This window comes from Salvelinus alpinus, chromosome 17, assembly GCF_045679555.1.
Source record: "Salvelinus alpinus chromosome 17, SLU_Salpinus.1, whole genome shotgun sequence".
Lineage (NCBI taxonomy): Eukaryota > Metazoa > Chordata > Actinopteri > Salmoniformes > Salmonidae > Salvelinus > Salvelinus alpinus.
In genome coordinates this window covers 34,503,686-34,518,599 of record NC_092102.1, presented here as the reverse complement: position 1 = coordinate 34,518,599, position 14,914 = coordinate 34,503,686, and the positions used below count along the sequence as shown (strand labels likewise).

The following is a 14,914-nucleotide window of genomic DNA, read 5'->3' as shown; positions in this document are numbered from 1 at the left end:
CAACAACAGTATTAACTGCAACACTTAACACCAATATTAAGGCTCTCTAGCTATAAATACTACTATGTATTCTAGCTGTGCCTGAAATGTTGTGGCGCATTACAAAAGGCACAGTTCTTACAGTTCTCCCATGTAACCGCTCCATAGTTCTTACCTGGCCTGCAGCTCTAGTGAGCGCTGCTTGCCGATGATGGCAAAAGTGAGAGGGAGGTTCTGCTTCACATTCTCCTGAACCTGAAGACACAGAGGAGAACAGTGTCACTTTACCTCTAACCTAACGTAGCAGGCATAGAAATACGCCTGAGCAGAGTTTCCACATCCGGTTTTCAGCAGAAAAGGAAGCTAGGTTGAATTTGTTGTATCCTTGCTTCCATTACCTCCTTCCTGATCTCCATCCCAGCGATGTCGATCCTCTCTCTCACACTGAACTTCTGACCCATCAACCTCAGCTTGGGAACGCAGTACAGCACCATGTTATTAAACTGCAGCACAGAGACAGAGAGCGAGAGAGAGGGAGAAACAGATAAGTATAATAAACACATGAACACACACACACCCACTTTGATATGTGACTAGTTTCAGGAAACTAGGCGTGTGTCGCACGTCACTACTTCACAGGAGCGGAATTTGAACGTAAACATAAATTATTTTATCAAAATGCGTTTTTTGGTGGGAATGCCTTCTGGAACATGTGAACTTTCATGTGCCTGAATAACAAACGTATACCCCATCCATAAATACGAATAAAATTGTTAAAATACGAGCTTAGTTAGTTTTGCCACAGAAAAAGACAGGAACCTTCCAACTAGCCATGATTGGCTGAGATAATCGATGGGCTGGACATGTCGGGAGATGAGTTTGGATTGGTCTGCCATGTAGCATGCATCTGTCGATAACGTGATCTGTTCAATATGTGTTGACAGTCCTTTCTACCACACCGTTTTTGAAAGATATAATGTTAGCCTTCAAGAACTACTAAAGTTTTGCTACTTTTTTCAACAACATTGATGCCCTGAATTTAGCAGGCACTATCGACAGATCAGTTAGAAAAAATGATGCCACGGTCAGTGTGAACCAGTCAGGGTGAACTGGAGTGACTTGACACAACGCTGCCCAAACAAGATGTAGCTACAAACAAAACTTAAATGTTTCCAGTGCCGTGAAGTTTTAATCCATGTATCCGGGTAAGAGTCTAAATATATTTTCAGATATAAGTTTCTAATTTTGTCAGAAAGTCATTTTTAGTTAAAGCATACTGTTAGTTAGCTAGCAAACGTTAGCTTTTGTGTAGTAATATTATTCGAATCAGAAACCATTTGCATTGCTAGTTATAGCCTAATATTAGCTAGCTAACATTTAACCTAGTTTGTTAGCTTTAGCTACCTGCAGATTGATACTACAGCTATTATGACAATGTTTGTATTGGTAGTACTGTGAGTTAGGATTATGCCAGTTATGCCAGTTCATTGTTTAGCTAGCTAGCTACCTAGCTTCACATATTTATAACAGATTTTTATCTGGACACTTTCTGTTTTTGATATTGCTACTATGGAAGTAACCACTTCACTGTACCATTTACACCTTCTGTATCCTTTTGCATGTGACAAATAAAGTTTTATTTGATATAGAGTGTGTTTACCACATGGCCTCACATGTGAATCCTTAAAGAGATGGGTGGGGCTAAGGCTTAAGAGGGTGTGAACGATGCTGAATGGGTGTAGACAAAGAAGAGCTCTCCAGTAGGTGTACCAAAATATTCAAGTGCCATTTTCTCAAAAGTGGTGTTACAAGTTTATCTACTTTCAAAGCAGAATTACTGCATTGTTCCTCAACTGCAGTATATGATATACCATTTCCTAGCTATGAGTCTCTACTTTTATCCAATGTAAAAAACACAATTTCAAATGTTGCTACATAAGACCGAATCGAGGAGGTCGGTCACATATAGTAATCCCATTCCTACACATGTTCTTCATTCCAGCTCCTCCTGCCACTCACCAGATAGAGGTATCGGTCCTGGGCCGTCCCATTCTTGGCAGACATCTTCTTGATGTGTCCCTCCTTGATGAGTTCGTTGGCTGGGTTCACAATGTCCTCCTCTCCCCCCAGTCTCTCATAGACCTCCAGCAGTTTGTTCATCTTCTCCTGAGGAACACCATAGATGAGAAACACACAGAGAGCAGATAAAACGATGCATGAATATAAGTCAGGGGAGCCTTAAACACAGGAAGCTATTGAACCAAAATGGTTGAGGCCGCATTAGACGCGCTAGAGGACAAGCCACACCAGGGGGCAGAAGTGGGACTGTGTGTGTGTGTGTGTCAGAGACAGCTGTTACTCTTCTGCATACTGTAAAACTAGTGGAGGGAAACAGCAGCTTCCTGTCTGTACTAAACCAACCAGGGCTCTCACAACCTCCCTTCTTCCCCCATACCTCCCTAATTTTCTCCCTCCCTTGCTACCTCTCTCTTCTTCCTTCCTTCCTTCCTTTCCTCATACACTGTTGTGAGCTACAGCACCATCACCTTAAAAACCATAAAAAGTAAGACGCATGTCAGAGAGAGATGGAGAGACAGGGTGTTTCAAAGTGATGGAGAGGGAGGGAACAGAGAGGACTCCAAACAGAAGAAAGTAGAATTGTACCATTTTCCTGATGGCAGCATTGGAGTGGTTGGCTGCTGTGGATATGAGCTCCAATGCCTCTGTAAAACACACACAGACAGACTGTTAGACCTGTCTGCAGAACCTATACATAACTATGCATCAGACCTACATTTGGCAAAACACTCAACTGAATACTCTGTTAGAAATCGGCTAGTGTCCAACCTTCCACTGCAGCCAGCCTGTGCATCATCAGACTAGGGGCCTATTGTAAATTACCATACATCAAACACACACAATGAACACCTCAAACAGTGTGTGTTTGTGTTACACAGACAGGGAGATAGTGTTCGGCCTCACATACCATTCATGTACATTACCCAACATCAAAGACATACACATTCTCCATTAAATGCACGCACACGCGTGCGCGTGCGCGTGCGCGTGCGCACACACACACACACACACACACACACACACACACACACACACACACACACACACACACACACACACACACACACACACACACACACACACACACACACACACACACACACACACACACACACACACACACACACACACACACACACTGCAGTAAAGTGACTCTAAGCCAGAGGAGCAGAGCACTAATGTGGGAGTGCACCTGCAGCAGCCATCTTAATCACAAACTACAAAAACAGAGCTGACTTTCCCCTCTACATGACCAGGCCTAGGAGAGCAGGGCCTCACAGAGACAGACTACTGACCCACAACACTGGGTTATGTAGGCTTTACTTAGACACTACTTCAAACAAGGACAATGTACAGTACAAGGTTATAGTAAGGTCACAAGACATGGAGCTTATAATGGGCCCTAGTTGAGGAAGGTTAGTGAGGGACAGACAGATAAACCTAGACAGACAAACAGAAAAACAGAAGGACAGACGGACACAGACAGACAGGCAGACAGACACACAGACGTACTCTCTGTGTCTTTCCTGTCCAGTGCATCGTCAGGCAGTTTCTTCAGATAGTCCTTGAGCAGGAGTTCATAGCGAGGGATCCTCTGAACAGGCTCCAACATGTGGTGCTGGAGAGTCAGGTTCCCACACACATCCTGCTTCTGTACAGATAGTACACACACAGTACTGTTAATAGGCCTACTGTACTGTAGGTACACAACACACAGTGCAGCGATAACAAAGGCAAACTTTACCATACATAAACAGGACGGGAGGACGGGCTGGTGGTGATGGCTGGAGCGGAATCAGTGGAATGGTATCAAATACATCAAACATGGTTTCCATGTGTCTAATGCCATTCCATTCGCTCCGTTCCAGCCATTATTATGAGCCGTCCTCCCCTCAGCAGCCTCCACTGATACACGCACGCACGCACGCACGCACGCACGCACGCACGCACGCACACACACACACACGCACGCACACACACACACACACACACACACACACACACACACACACACACACACACACACACACACACACACACACACACACACACACACACACACACACACACACACACACACACACACACACACACACACACACACACACACACACACACACACACACACACACACACACACACACACACACACACACACACACACACACACACACACACACACACACACACACACACACACACACACACTTACTTGTATATTCTGGACCACACTCTTGAACTGTGATGAGCGTTGGCTCCAGGTGTTGACCAGGTCCATAGCACGGTCAAAGTTCTTCACGTACTCTCCGTACATCTTCATAAAGGGAGCCAGCTTCTGGAGGATATCTCCTATACGCGGGTTTGAGTCCCTAACACACAGAAAACACACACGGCTTAAAACTAAGTCAACGCTCAAAACTGTCATGGTAGATTTTCATGTGTGTATGTACTCTGAACACATATGTTGCAATGTACTTATAGTATACCTAAAGTACACATTTCATTGAATGTAAAATGTAGAATATGGAATTCAGGAAATAGTAAGCTACAGTACATGTACTGTATAAGGTATGGTATCCACTCACTGCTGTAGAGAAAACTCACTGCACAATGTAGAGAAAAACAGGCCAATTCAAGATGGTGCAATGAAATTAATGTAAACACCTTATTTTCTTTGCTCTATGTCATTATAAATAACATATAATTAATCATTCAATTGTTCTCTACAATGTTATAACCTTAATATACACTATATATACAAAAGTATGTGGACACCCCTTCAAATTAGTGGATTCAGCTATTTCAGCCACACCCATTGCTGACAGTTGTATAAAATCGAGCACACAGCCATGCAATCTCCATAGACAAACATTGGCAGTAGCATTGACCTTACTGAAGAGCTCAGTGACTTTCAAAGTGGCACTGTTATAGGATTCCACCTTTCCAACAAGTCAGTTCCTCCAATTTCTGCCCTGCTAGAGCCGCTCCGGTCAACTGTAAGTGTTGTTACCGTGAAGTGGAAACGTCTAGGAGCAACAAAAGCTCAGGAGGTAGGGAACCGAAACCATGGTACAGGGTGTTGTCACGCTCTGATCTGTTTCACCTGTTCCTGGGGTTGTCTCCACCCCCTCCAGGTGTCGCTTATTTTCCCCAGTGTATTTATCCCTGTGTTTCCTGTGTCTTTGTGCCAGTTCGTCTAGTATGTTTAGTCAAGTCAACCAGCATGTTTTTCCCGTACGCCTTTTCTTTTCTCTTTTTATAGTCCTTCTCTGTCCTGACCCCTGCCTGACTCTGGACTACTTTCCTGCCTGCCTGATCATCCTGCCTGCCCTGACCTTGATTCTGCCTGCCCTTCAGTACCGTTTGGACTCTGATCTGGTTTGGACCTTTTTGCCTGTCCACGACAATTCTCTTGCCTACCCCTTTGGGTTAATAAACATTGTAAGACTCCAACCATCTGCCTCCCGGGTCTGCATCTGGGTCTCGCCTTGTGCCTTGATAGGTGTATGAGTTTACATATAAAACGACGCAAGGTTTATGACTTCGTGCTTTTCAGCTAAAATTATTGTCCAGAATTCTTGCCACCAACAAAATTTTGAATATTTGGGGCATACAGTCATCGCAGCTCTGCAGATTTTGTTGTGAGGATACAGAATCAATTGTTTTGGTATTGCCCTCAGGTAGCCTGTTTCTGGTCTCAGGTTCAGGAAAGGCTGAAAAAGCAAAACATTAATCTAGAATTGACACTAGAAATAGCATTGCTGGGAGATCTGGAGAGACCTGGTCAGTCAATTACTAATACTATTAATACAAGTATGTATCTTCAACTCGCAATCTGGGGATTCCATTCCATTAGATAGGAATTACATCTATTTTAAACATCACAGCATAGTTGAAAGAAACTGTATATGGTGCGTAGAAATCCGAAGAGGGTGGCAAGCAGAGATAGGTGGGATGGGCTGAGGGTTGGGATGTGGAATTGGAGACAAGTGGGAGTGGAGTTGCTGGGCGGGGGATAGAATGACGGGAAAGATACAAGTAAAAAAATTTGGTCAAAATAAAACAAAACAAGTAATCAAAAAGGACGACGAAGCCCCTTTTCATATAATTAATTAAAATGCCTTTATTTGCATGGCATGTTCAATGTTGATGGCATGTTCAATTTGAATGACACTGAGGGGCAACATTGTTACATCTAATGCTTGTTTGCCTGATGCCATGCAGGTGTTTGTACGAGTGTACACATGCATATACACACACTCTCATTCAAACGCACACACGTGCACATACAGGGACACACACATGTGTGCCATACATGCACTGAAATGTATTCAGTTGGCCTTCTGTTATAATTTTTGTTGTCTTTTGTTTTTTGCATTGTTGTGTTCTGTTTTCCTTTGTCTTTCTCTTTTCTGTCTTCTGTTCATTTTGTTGGTTGTTGGTGCTTTGGGGGACAAGGGCTTGGGGAATTATTTTATTATAATTTTTTAATCTCGGTGGGACGGACTATGGGGGAGTTCTCGGATGGTTGAGGAGCAGCTCTCTGGAAACTGTGGGGGGGATCTTGAAGGGCTGGTGGCCTGGCGGTTGGGAGCTTAGGCCGGTGGCTGATGGGTCACTGGTTTGGGTCCCCGTTTTTGACCTTGTGGGAGATCTGTCGACGTGCCCTTGAGCAGGGTGTTGACCCTGGTTGCTTCTGTGGGTCGCTTTGGATGGAAGTCTGTTAGATGATTGAATGTAATGTAATGTAAATGTTGAGCCGCTTCACTGCAAGTAGATTGTATGTGCTGAAGCGTGTAGTGTGTAAAAACTGTCTGTCCTCGGGTTGCAACACTCACTACCGAGCTCCAAACTGCCTCTGGAAGCAATGTCAGCACAATAACTGTTCGTTGGGAGCTTCTCGAAATGGGTTTCCATGGCCGAGCAGCCGCACACAAGCCTAAGATAGCTATGCACAATGCCAAGTGTTGGCTGGAGTGGTGTAAAGCTCGCCGCCAGTGGACTCTGGAGCAATAGAAACACGTTCTCTGGAGTGATGAATCACACTTCATAATCTGGCAGACCAATGGACAACTCTGGATTTGGTGGATTCCAGGAGAACGCTACCTGCCCCAATGCATAGTGCCAACTCTAAAGTTTGGTGGAGGAGGAATAATGGTCTGGGGCTGTTTTTCATGGTTTGGGCTAGGCCCCTTACAGTAGTTCCAGTGAAGGGAAATCGCTACAGCATACAATGACATTCTAGACAATTCTGTGCTTCCAACTTTGTGGCAATAGTTTGGCTTTTTCAGCATGGCAATGCCCCCGTGCACAAAGCAAGGTCCATACAGAAACGGTTTGTCGAGATCGGTGTGGAACAACTTGACTGGCCTGCACATAGCCCTGATCTCAACCCCATCAATCTTCATCATTTTTGGGATGAATTAGAACGCCGACTGCGAGCCAGGCCTAATCACCCAACATCAGTGCCCGACCTCACTAACGCTCTTGTGGCTGAATGGAAGCAAGTCCCCGCAACATCTCATGGAAAGCCATACCAAAAATGTGGAGGCTGTTATAGGAGCAAAGGGGGAACAACTCCATGATTTTGGAATGAGATGTTTGATGAGCAGGTGTCCACATACTTTTGTCCCAGCACAAGGTGCACTCGTGTAATGATCACACTGTTTAATCAGCTTTTTGATATGCCACATCTGTCAGGTGGACCGATTATCTTGGCAAAGGAGAAATGCTCACTAACAGGGATGTAAACAAATGTGTGCGCTAAATTTTGAGAGAAATACGCTTTCAGAGCATATAGAAAATTGCTGGGATCTTTTATTTCAGCTCATGAAACATGGGACCAACACTTTACATGTGGCGTTTATATTTTTGTTGAGTATAGTTTTGTATTCAGTGGATTTCATTTAGAAAAGCCTTTATTTTCACAACCTGCAGCCATTAGTTAGCTTGTCAGTTGAGTTTTGAAGTTAGTTCTATACAACAGTGACCACTTGTTGATCATGCCTGTAATGATATTCCATTCACTCTAAACATGCTACGTTCTTACAGTAAATCGTCCATAACCTTTCAACCATATATGGTAGAGATATGGGGTTTGGACTATTGTTTTTCTCGCGGAATTTGTATAAACCTTGAATGAATGAATAATTTTATAGGTGAATACCGTATATAATGTGTGCAGAATGCAACAGGTGGAATCCCTCTACAAAATTTCTGAAGGACTCAATAATCTCCAGACAGAGAGAGACTGGCGTTGGCACACACACACCCTGCAGATGAAGACAAGCGGATAAAGCCCCCATTCTACCAGCCCGGCACACACTCACACACACACCCCACTGCCCAGCAACAACCCCCCACTGCAACCCAGCTGTCAGAGTTCCGCGGCCAACACACACACTGACTGCACACACACTGACTGCACACATTATCACTATCCAGTAATGAGAGAGAGAGAGAGAGAGAGAGAGAGAGAGAGAGAGAGAGAGAGAGAGAGAGAGAGAGAGAGAGAGAGAGAGAGAGAGAGAGAGAGAGAGAGAGAGAGAGAGAGAGAGAGAGAGAGAGAGAGAGAGAGAGAGAGAGAGAGAGAGAGCAATACAGAGAGAGAGAGAGATAGAGAGATACACAGAGAAACAATGGTCAGGCTATGGAACAATGGTCAGGCTGTTCACCGGACGTGCTACCTGTCCCAGACCTGCTGTTTTCAACTCTCTAGAGACAGCAGGAGTGGTAGAGATACTCTCAATGATCGGCTATGAAAAGCCAACTGACAATTACTCCTGAGGTGCTGACCTGTTGCACCCTCGACAACTACTGTGATTATTATTATTTGACCATGCTGGTCAATTATGAACATTTGAACATTTGAACATCTTGGCCATGTTCTGTTATAATCTCCACCCGGCACAGCCAGAAGAGGACTGGCCACCCCTCATAGCCTGGTTCCTCTCTAGGTTTCTTCTTAGGTTTAGGGAGTTTTTCCTAGCCACCGTGCTTCTACACCTGCATTGCTTGCTGTTTGGGGTTTTAGGCTGGGTTTCTGTACAGCACTTTGAGATATCAGCTGATCTAAGAAGGGCTATATAAATACATTTGATTTGATTTGAAACAGAGAGAGAGAGATACACAGGCAGACAGACAGACAGATCTGAAACCTAACATCACATTACTGTTGTTTGTGGAAAACTAAGCATCTTATTGCACAGGGAGTCTTACTACGGCTATGCTAATAGAATGTTATTGAAACCCTATTGCAACATTGGCCCTGGTCTCCTCACCATTCTCCAGTGATACGTGTCTTGAGCTCAGGGAGCAGAAACTTGTGGTGGAAGCAGTAGATGGAGGAGATGTTGGAGAAGATCCCTGTTATCACCTCCTGAGGGATTCCAGCTTCTGTCAGCTTAGTGCAAAATACCTACAGACAACAGGAAAGTAATGGTAGAAATGATTAACATATTAAACACACAGAAACTTTACTTACTACATTACTATAAATGATAAAAGAAACCATGGGCTCTTTGACCTAATATTATTTTACAGAGGGATGTGTATGATGGTTAGATCTCTCGACAACACCAGGTCCAAAACCTTTCACCTTCCTGTCAGTCAACCAACCACTGGCCTGTTTGAACCTGTATTTCCATGGCAACCGGTACCACCGTGAAGAAGCAGAAGCTTGATAAAAACAGGAAGCAGCTCCGAGGTTAGCCTAATGCCTTTTGTCTGTAGTCATGTACAGTTGAAGTCGGAGGTTTACATACACTTACAGTGGGGAGAACAAGTATTTGATACACTGACAATTTTGCAGGTTTTCCTACTTACAAAGCATGTAGAGGTCTGTAATTTTTATCATAAGTACACTTCAACTGTGAGAGAAGGAATCTAAAACAAAAATCCAGAAAATCACATTGTATGATTTTTAAGTAATTAATTTGCATTTTATTGCATGACATAAGTATTTGATACATCAGAAAAGCAGAACTGAATATTTGGTACAGAAACCTTAGTTTGCAATTACAGAGATCATACGTTTCCTGTAGTTCTTGACCAGGTTTGCACACACTGCAGCAGGGATTTTGGCCCACTCCTCCATACAGACCTTCTCCAGATCCTTCAGGTTTCGGGGCTGTCGCTGGGCAATACGGACTTTCGGCTCCCTCCAAAGATTTTCTATTGGGTTCAGGTCTGGAGACTGGCTAGGCCACTCCAGGACCTTGAGATGCTTCTTACGGAGCCACTCCTTAGTTGCCCTGGCTGTGTGTTTCGGGTCGTTGTCATGCTGGAAGACCCAGCCACGACCCATCTTCAATGCTCTTACTGAGGGAAGGAGGTTGTTGGTCAAGATCTCGCGATACATGGCCCCATCCATCCTCCCCTCAATACGGTGCAGTCGTCCTGTCCCCTTTGCAGAAAAGCATCCCCAAAGAATGATGTTTCCACCTCCATGCTTCACGGTTGGGATGGTGTTCTTGGGGTTGTACTCATCCTTCTATTCCTCCAAACACGGCGAGTGGAGTTTAGAGCAAAAAGCTCTATTTTTGTCTCATCAGACCACATGACCTTCTCCCATTCCTCCTCTGGATCATCCAGATGGTCATTGGCAAACTTCAGACGGGCCTGGACATGCGCTGGCTTGAGCAGGGGGACCTTGCGTGCGCTGCAGGATTTTAATCCATGACGGCGTAGTGTGTTACTAATGGTTTTCTTTGAGACTGTGGTCCCAGCTCTCTTCAGGTCATTGACCAGGTCCTGCCGTGTAGTTCTGGGCTGATCCCTCACATTCCTCATGATCATTGATGCCCCACGAGGTGAGATCTTGCATGGAGCCCCAGACCGAGGGTGATTGACCGTCATCTTGAACTTCTTCCATTTTCTAATAATTGTGCCAACAGTTGTTGCCTTCTCACCAAGCTGCTTGGCTATTGTCCTGTAGCCCATCCCAGCCTTGTACAGGTCTACAATTTATCCCTGATGTCCTTACACAGCTCTCTGGTCTTGGCCATTGTGGAGAGGTTGGAGTCTGTTTGATTGAGTGTGTGGACAGGTGTCTTTTATACAGGTAACGAGTTCAAACAGGTGCAGTTAATACAGGTAATGAGTGGAGAACAGGAGGGCTTCTTAAAGAAAAACTAACAGGTCTGTGAGAGCCGGAATTCTTACTGGTTGGTAGGTGATCAAATACTTATGTCATGCAATAAAATGCAAATTAATTACTTAAAAATCATACAATGTGATTTTCTGGATTTTTGTTTTAGATTCCGTCTCTCACAGTTGAAGTGTACCTATGATAAAAATGACAGACCTCTACATGCTTTGTAAGTAGGAAAACCTGCAAAATCGGCAGTGTATCAAATACTTGTTCTCCCCACTGTAGGTTGGAGTCATTAAACTTGTTATTCAACCACTCCACAAATTTCTTGTTAACAAACTATAGTTTTGGCAAGTCAGTTAGGACATCTACTTTGTGCATGACACAAGTCATTTTTCCAACAATTGTTTACAGACAGTTTATTTCACTTATAATTCACTGTATCACAATTCCATTGGGTCAGAAGTTTACATACACTAAGTTGACTGTGCCTTTAAAAAGCTTGGAAAATTACAGAAAATGATGTCATGGCTTTAGAAGCTTCTGATAGGCTAATTAACATAATTTGAGTCAGTTGGAGGTGTACCTGTGGATGTATTTCAAGGCCTACCTTCAAACTCAGTGCCTCTTTGCTTGACATCATGGGAAAATCAAAAGAAATCAGCCAAGACCTCAGAAAAAAATTGTAGACCTCCACAAGTCTGGTTCATCCTTGGGAGCAATTTCCAAACGCCTGAAGGTACCACGTTCATCTGTACAAACAATAGTACGCAATTGTAAACACCATGGACCCACGCAGCTGTCATACCGCTCAGGAAGGAGACGCGTTCTGTCTCCTAGAGATGAACGTACTTTGGTGCGAAAAGTGCAAATCAATCCCAGAACAACAGCAAAGGACCGTGTGAAGATGCTGGAGGAAACAGGCACAAAAGTATCTATATCCATGGTAAAACGAGTCCTATATCGACATAACCTGAAAGGCCCCTCAGCAAGGAAGAAGCCACTGCTCCAAAACCGCCATAAAAAAGCCAGACTACTGTTTGCAACTGCATATGGGGACAAAGATCGTACTTTTTGGAGAAATGTCCTCTGGTCTGATGAAACAAAAATAGAACTGTTTGGCCATAATGACCATCGTTATGTTTGGAGGAAGAAGGGGGAGGCTTGCAAGCCAAAGAACACCATCCCACCATGAAGCACGGGGGTGGCAGCATCATGTTGTGGGGGTGCTTTGCTGCAGGAGGGACTGGTGTACTTCACAAAATAGATGGCATCATGAGGAAAGAAAATGATGTGGCTATATTGAAGCAACATCTCAAGACATCAGTCAAGAAGTTAAAGCTTGGTCGCAAATGGGTCTTCCAAATGGACAATGACCACAAGCATACTTCCAAAGTTGTGGCAAAATGGCTTAAGGACAACAAAGTCAAGGTATTGGAGTTGCCATCACAAAGCCCTGACCTCAATCCCATAGAAAATGTGTGGGAAGAACTGAAAAAGCGTGTGCGAGCAAGGAGGCCTACAAACCTGATTCAGTTACACCAGCTCTGTCAGGAGGAATCGGCCAAAATTCACCCAACTTATTGTGGAAGGCTACCCAAAACGTTTGATCCAAGTTAAACAATTTAAAGGCAAAGCTACCAAATACTAATTGAGTGTATGCAAACTTCTGACCCACTGGGAATGTGATGAAATAAATAAAAGCTGAAATAAATCATTCTCTCTACTATTATTCTAACATTTCACATTCTTAAGATAAAGTGGTGATCCTAGCTGACCTAAGACAGGGAATTTTTACTCGGATTAAATGTCAGGAATTGTGGAAAAACTGAGTTTAAATGTATTTGGCTAAGGTGTATGTAAACTTCCGACTTCAGCTGTACGTGACTGTCACCCTCAACAACAAATAATGAAAACGTCTCTACTATGATAGGAAGACCAACGGTGTATCTCACAACCCATATGTGTGTGTGTACCTGGTCCAGGAGGTTGAGTCTCTTGACGTAGGCCTCCTCAGTGTGAAGGAGCTCTCTGGCGATGTTCAGTAACCTCTGGGTCTCTGAGCACTGAGAGACAGAAGAGGACACACACAGTCAGACACACCAAACCATCCTAAACCTATAGAATCCACTCAACTACACAAAGCTACACTAGACCTCTATCATACACTACACATATGCCTCTGAGCCTATGACCTTTGAGAGAGAATATCAGCAATATTAACACAAAACACATTTGTGTTTAGGCCTGTTGGTGAAAGCAACGGAACTCTAACTAGTAAAAACATACAAAGAAAAAAGTGGTCTGAAATGGGGATGTTCGCTGGCACTCTTTTCATCTCAGTTATTGATTGAATGGGCCAACCTCATACTGTGTCAGCGTATGTTGTAGTCTTAAATGTGTCAATTTTTTTTATTTAGTCTAGTCTAAAGTCTTGCTCACATTTATGTCTTTTGAATAATGATTTAGTCTAGTTATTGTCAAAATGACAAAAACAGTGGTCCATTTCAGTCAACTAAATGCCCTTTCATTTTAGTCATATTTTAGTGAGAAAAAGGAAGGAACCCGCACACTGCTCTTGATAGTATCACTGCTCTTTAATAAGCTTTACGTATCAGAGCTTTGAAAATCTCTGACGTGGGCCGTGAGGCCGATATGTAAGCTTAATGAAGAGCAGTGATACTATCAAGAGCAGTGTGCAGGTTCCTTCCCTTTTCTCATTTTATTAAACTGTTACCATGCACCTGCAAAAAAAGATGTGCGGGTGCCTTTTGAATTTTGAATTAGTCATATTTTAGTCACATCACATTTTTATTGCCTCATTAACCTATAGCAAAAATAAATCACTGTCTTCCATATGCACAAACATACATTGCCTTGTCCTACCAACATATTCTTCTGCATAACATCCTATTCTCTTCCCAACAGCAGAAAGATGACAAACATACTGTATATAAGAATATCTGAGAATTATCTGGCGAGAGAGAGAGAGAGAGAGAAGGAACGAGAGAAAAAGAGAGTGACAGAGAAATATAGAATGAGAGAAATAGAGAGAGAGCAGCACAATCACCAGATGTTGCCGCAAAATTTTGGCAAAGTAGTATGGGTTGCACCTCTGTCACTCGGTTGCGTCATTGCCATTGTTATCAACATTCCACAGACACCGTAGCCACATTGTTGCAAAACATTATCGAACATTGCAGATAGAAATTCTATGAATAGAGCCAACGTTATTCCTTATTCAACTTGTCAGAGAGTCATGTTTGTTCTACATAGCATATTTCTATCTGATCGTTCCAAAATGTTGTGTCCAGCTGAATGCGCACCAGGTTGTTAGCTATACTGTAGCTAGCTAATGAGGTAACATGACTGAACAAGGTATAGCCTAAACAAACTGTCCGGCCCGCAAGTAGCCTAGTTTTAGAACGGCCCGCGATATGCTTTATGGATGTAAAATGCGGCCCGCCACAATGCACAATAGACATTTTTAAAACGTAGCGCAGGTATTTTGGGTCATATCTTTTGAACGGTAAAGGCTCAAATTACCTTGAGGAAAACAGGGAGACTTGGCTATGTTGGCTATAGAACTTGGCTATGAAATCCAATGGGGAAACTGGGAGGGTTGAGCAAGACTACAATTTCAAACAGCCTTTCTAGACTCAAGGGGAAGAAAAATATAGCTAGACTGTTGCTTTACTATTAAACACTATGCTATTGTTTTTAATTTCGTAAAGCTGATTGTGGTTCTTAACCAGCGAAAAGGTA

General features: G+C 43.4%; 1 protein-coding gene across 2 annotated transcripts in view; it reads right to left on the bottom strand.

Moving 5' to 3' along the window:
• The window catches only part of LOC139542820 (FYVE, RhoGEF and PH domain-containing protein 3-like), a 156,942-nt gene that overhangs the window by 12,606 nt on the left and 129,422 nt on the right, over positions 1 to 14,914 (bottom strand). For both annotated transcript variants that reach the window (XM_071348680.1, XM_071348679.1), the window contains exons 5-12: positions 13,126 to 13,215; positions 9,339 to 9,475; positions 4,271 to 4,427; positions 3,571 to 3,709; positions 2,644 to 2,702; positions 1,999 to 2,145; positions 378 to 482; positions 155 to 234 (exon numbers count right to left, since the gene is read on the bottom strand). In XM_071348680.1, coding sequence (XP_071204781.1) covers positions 155 to 234; positions 378 to 482; positions 1,999 to 2,145; positions 2,644 to 2,702; positions 3,571 to 3,709; positions 4,271 to 4,427; positions 9,339 to 9,475; positions 13,126 to 13,215 — 914 coding nt within the window. The remainder of the gene's footprint in view (positions 1 to 154; positions 235 to 377; positions 483 to 1,998; positions 2,146 to 2,643; positions 2,703 to 3,570; positions 3,710 to 4,270; positions 4,428 to 9,338; positions 9,476 to 13,125; positions 13,216 to 14,914) is intronic.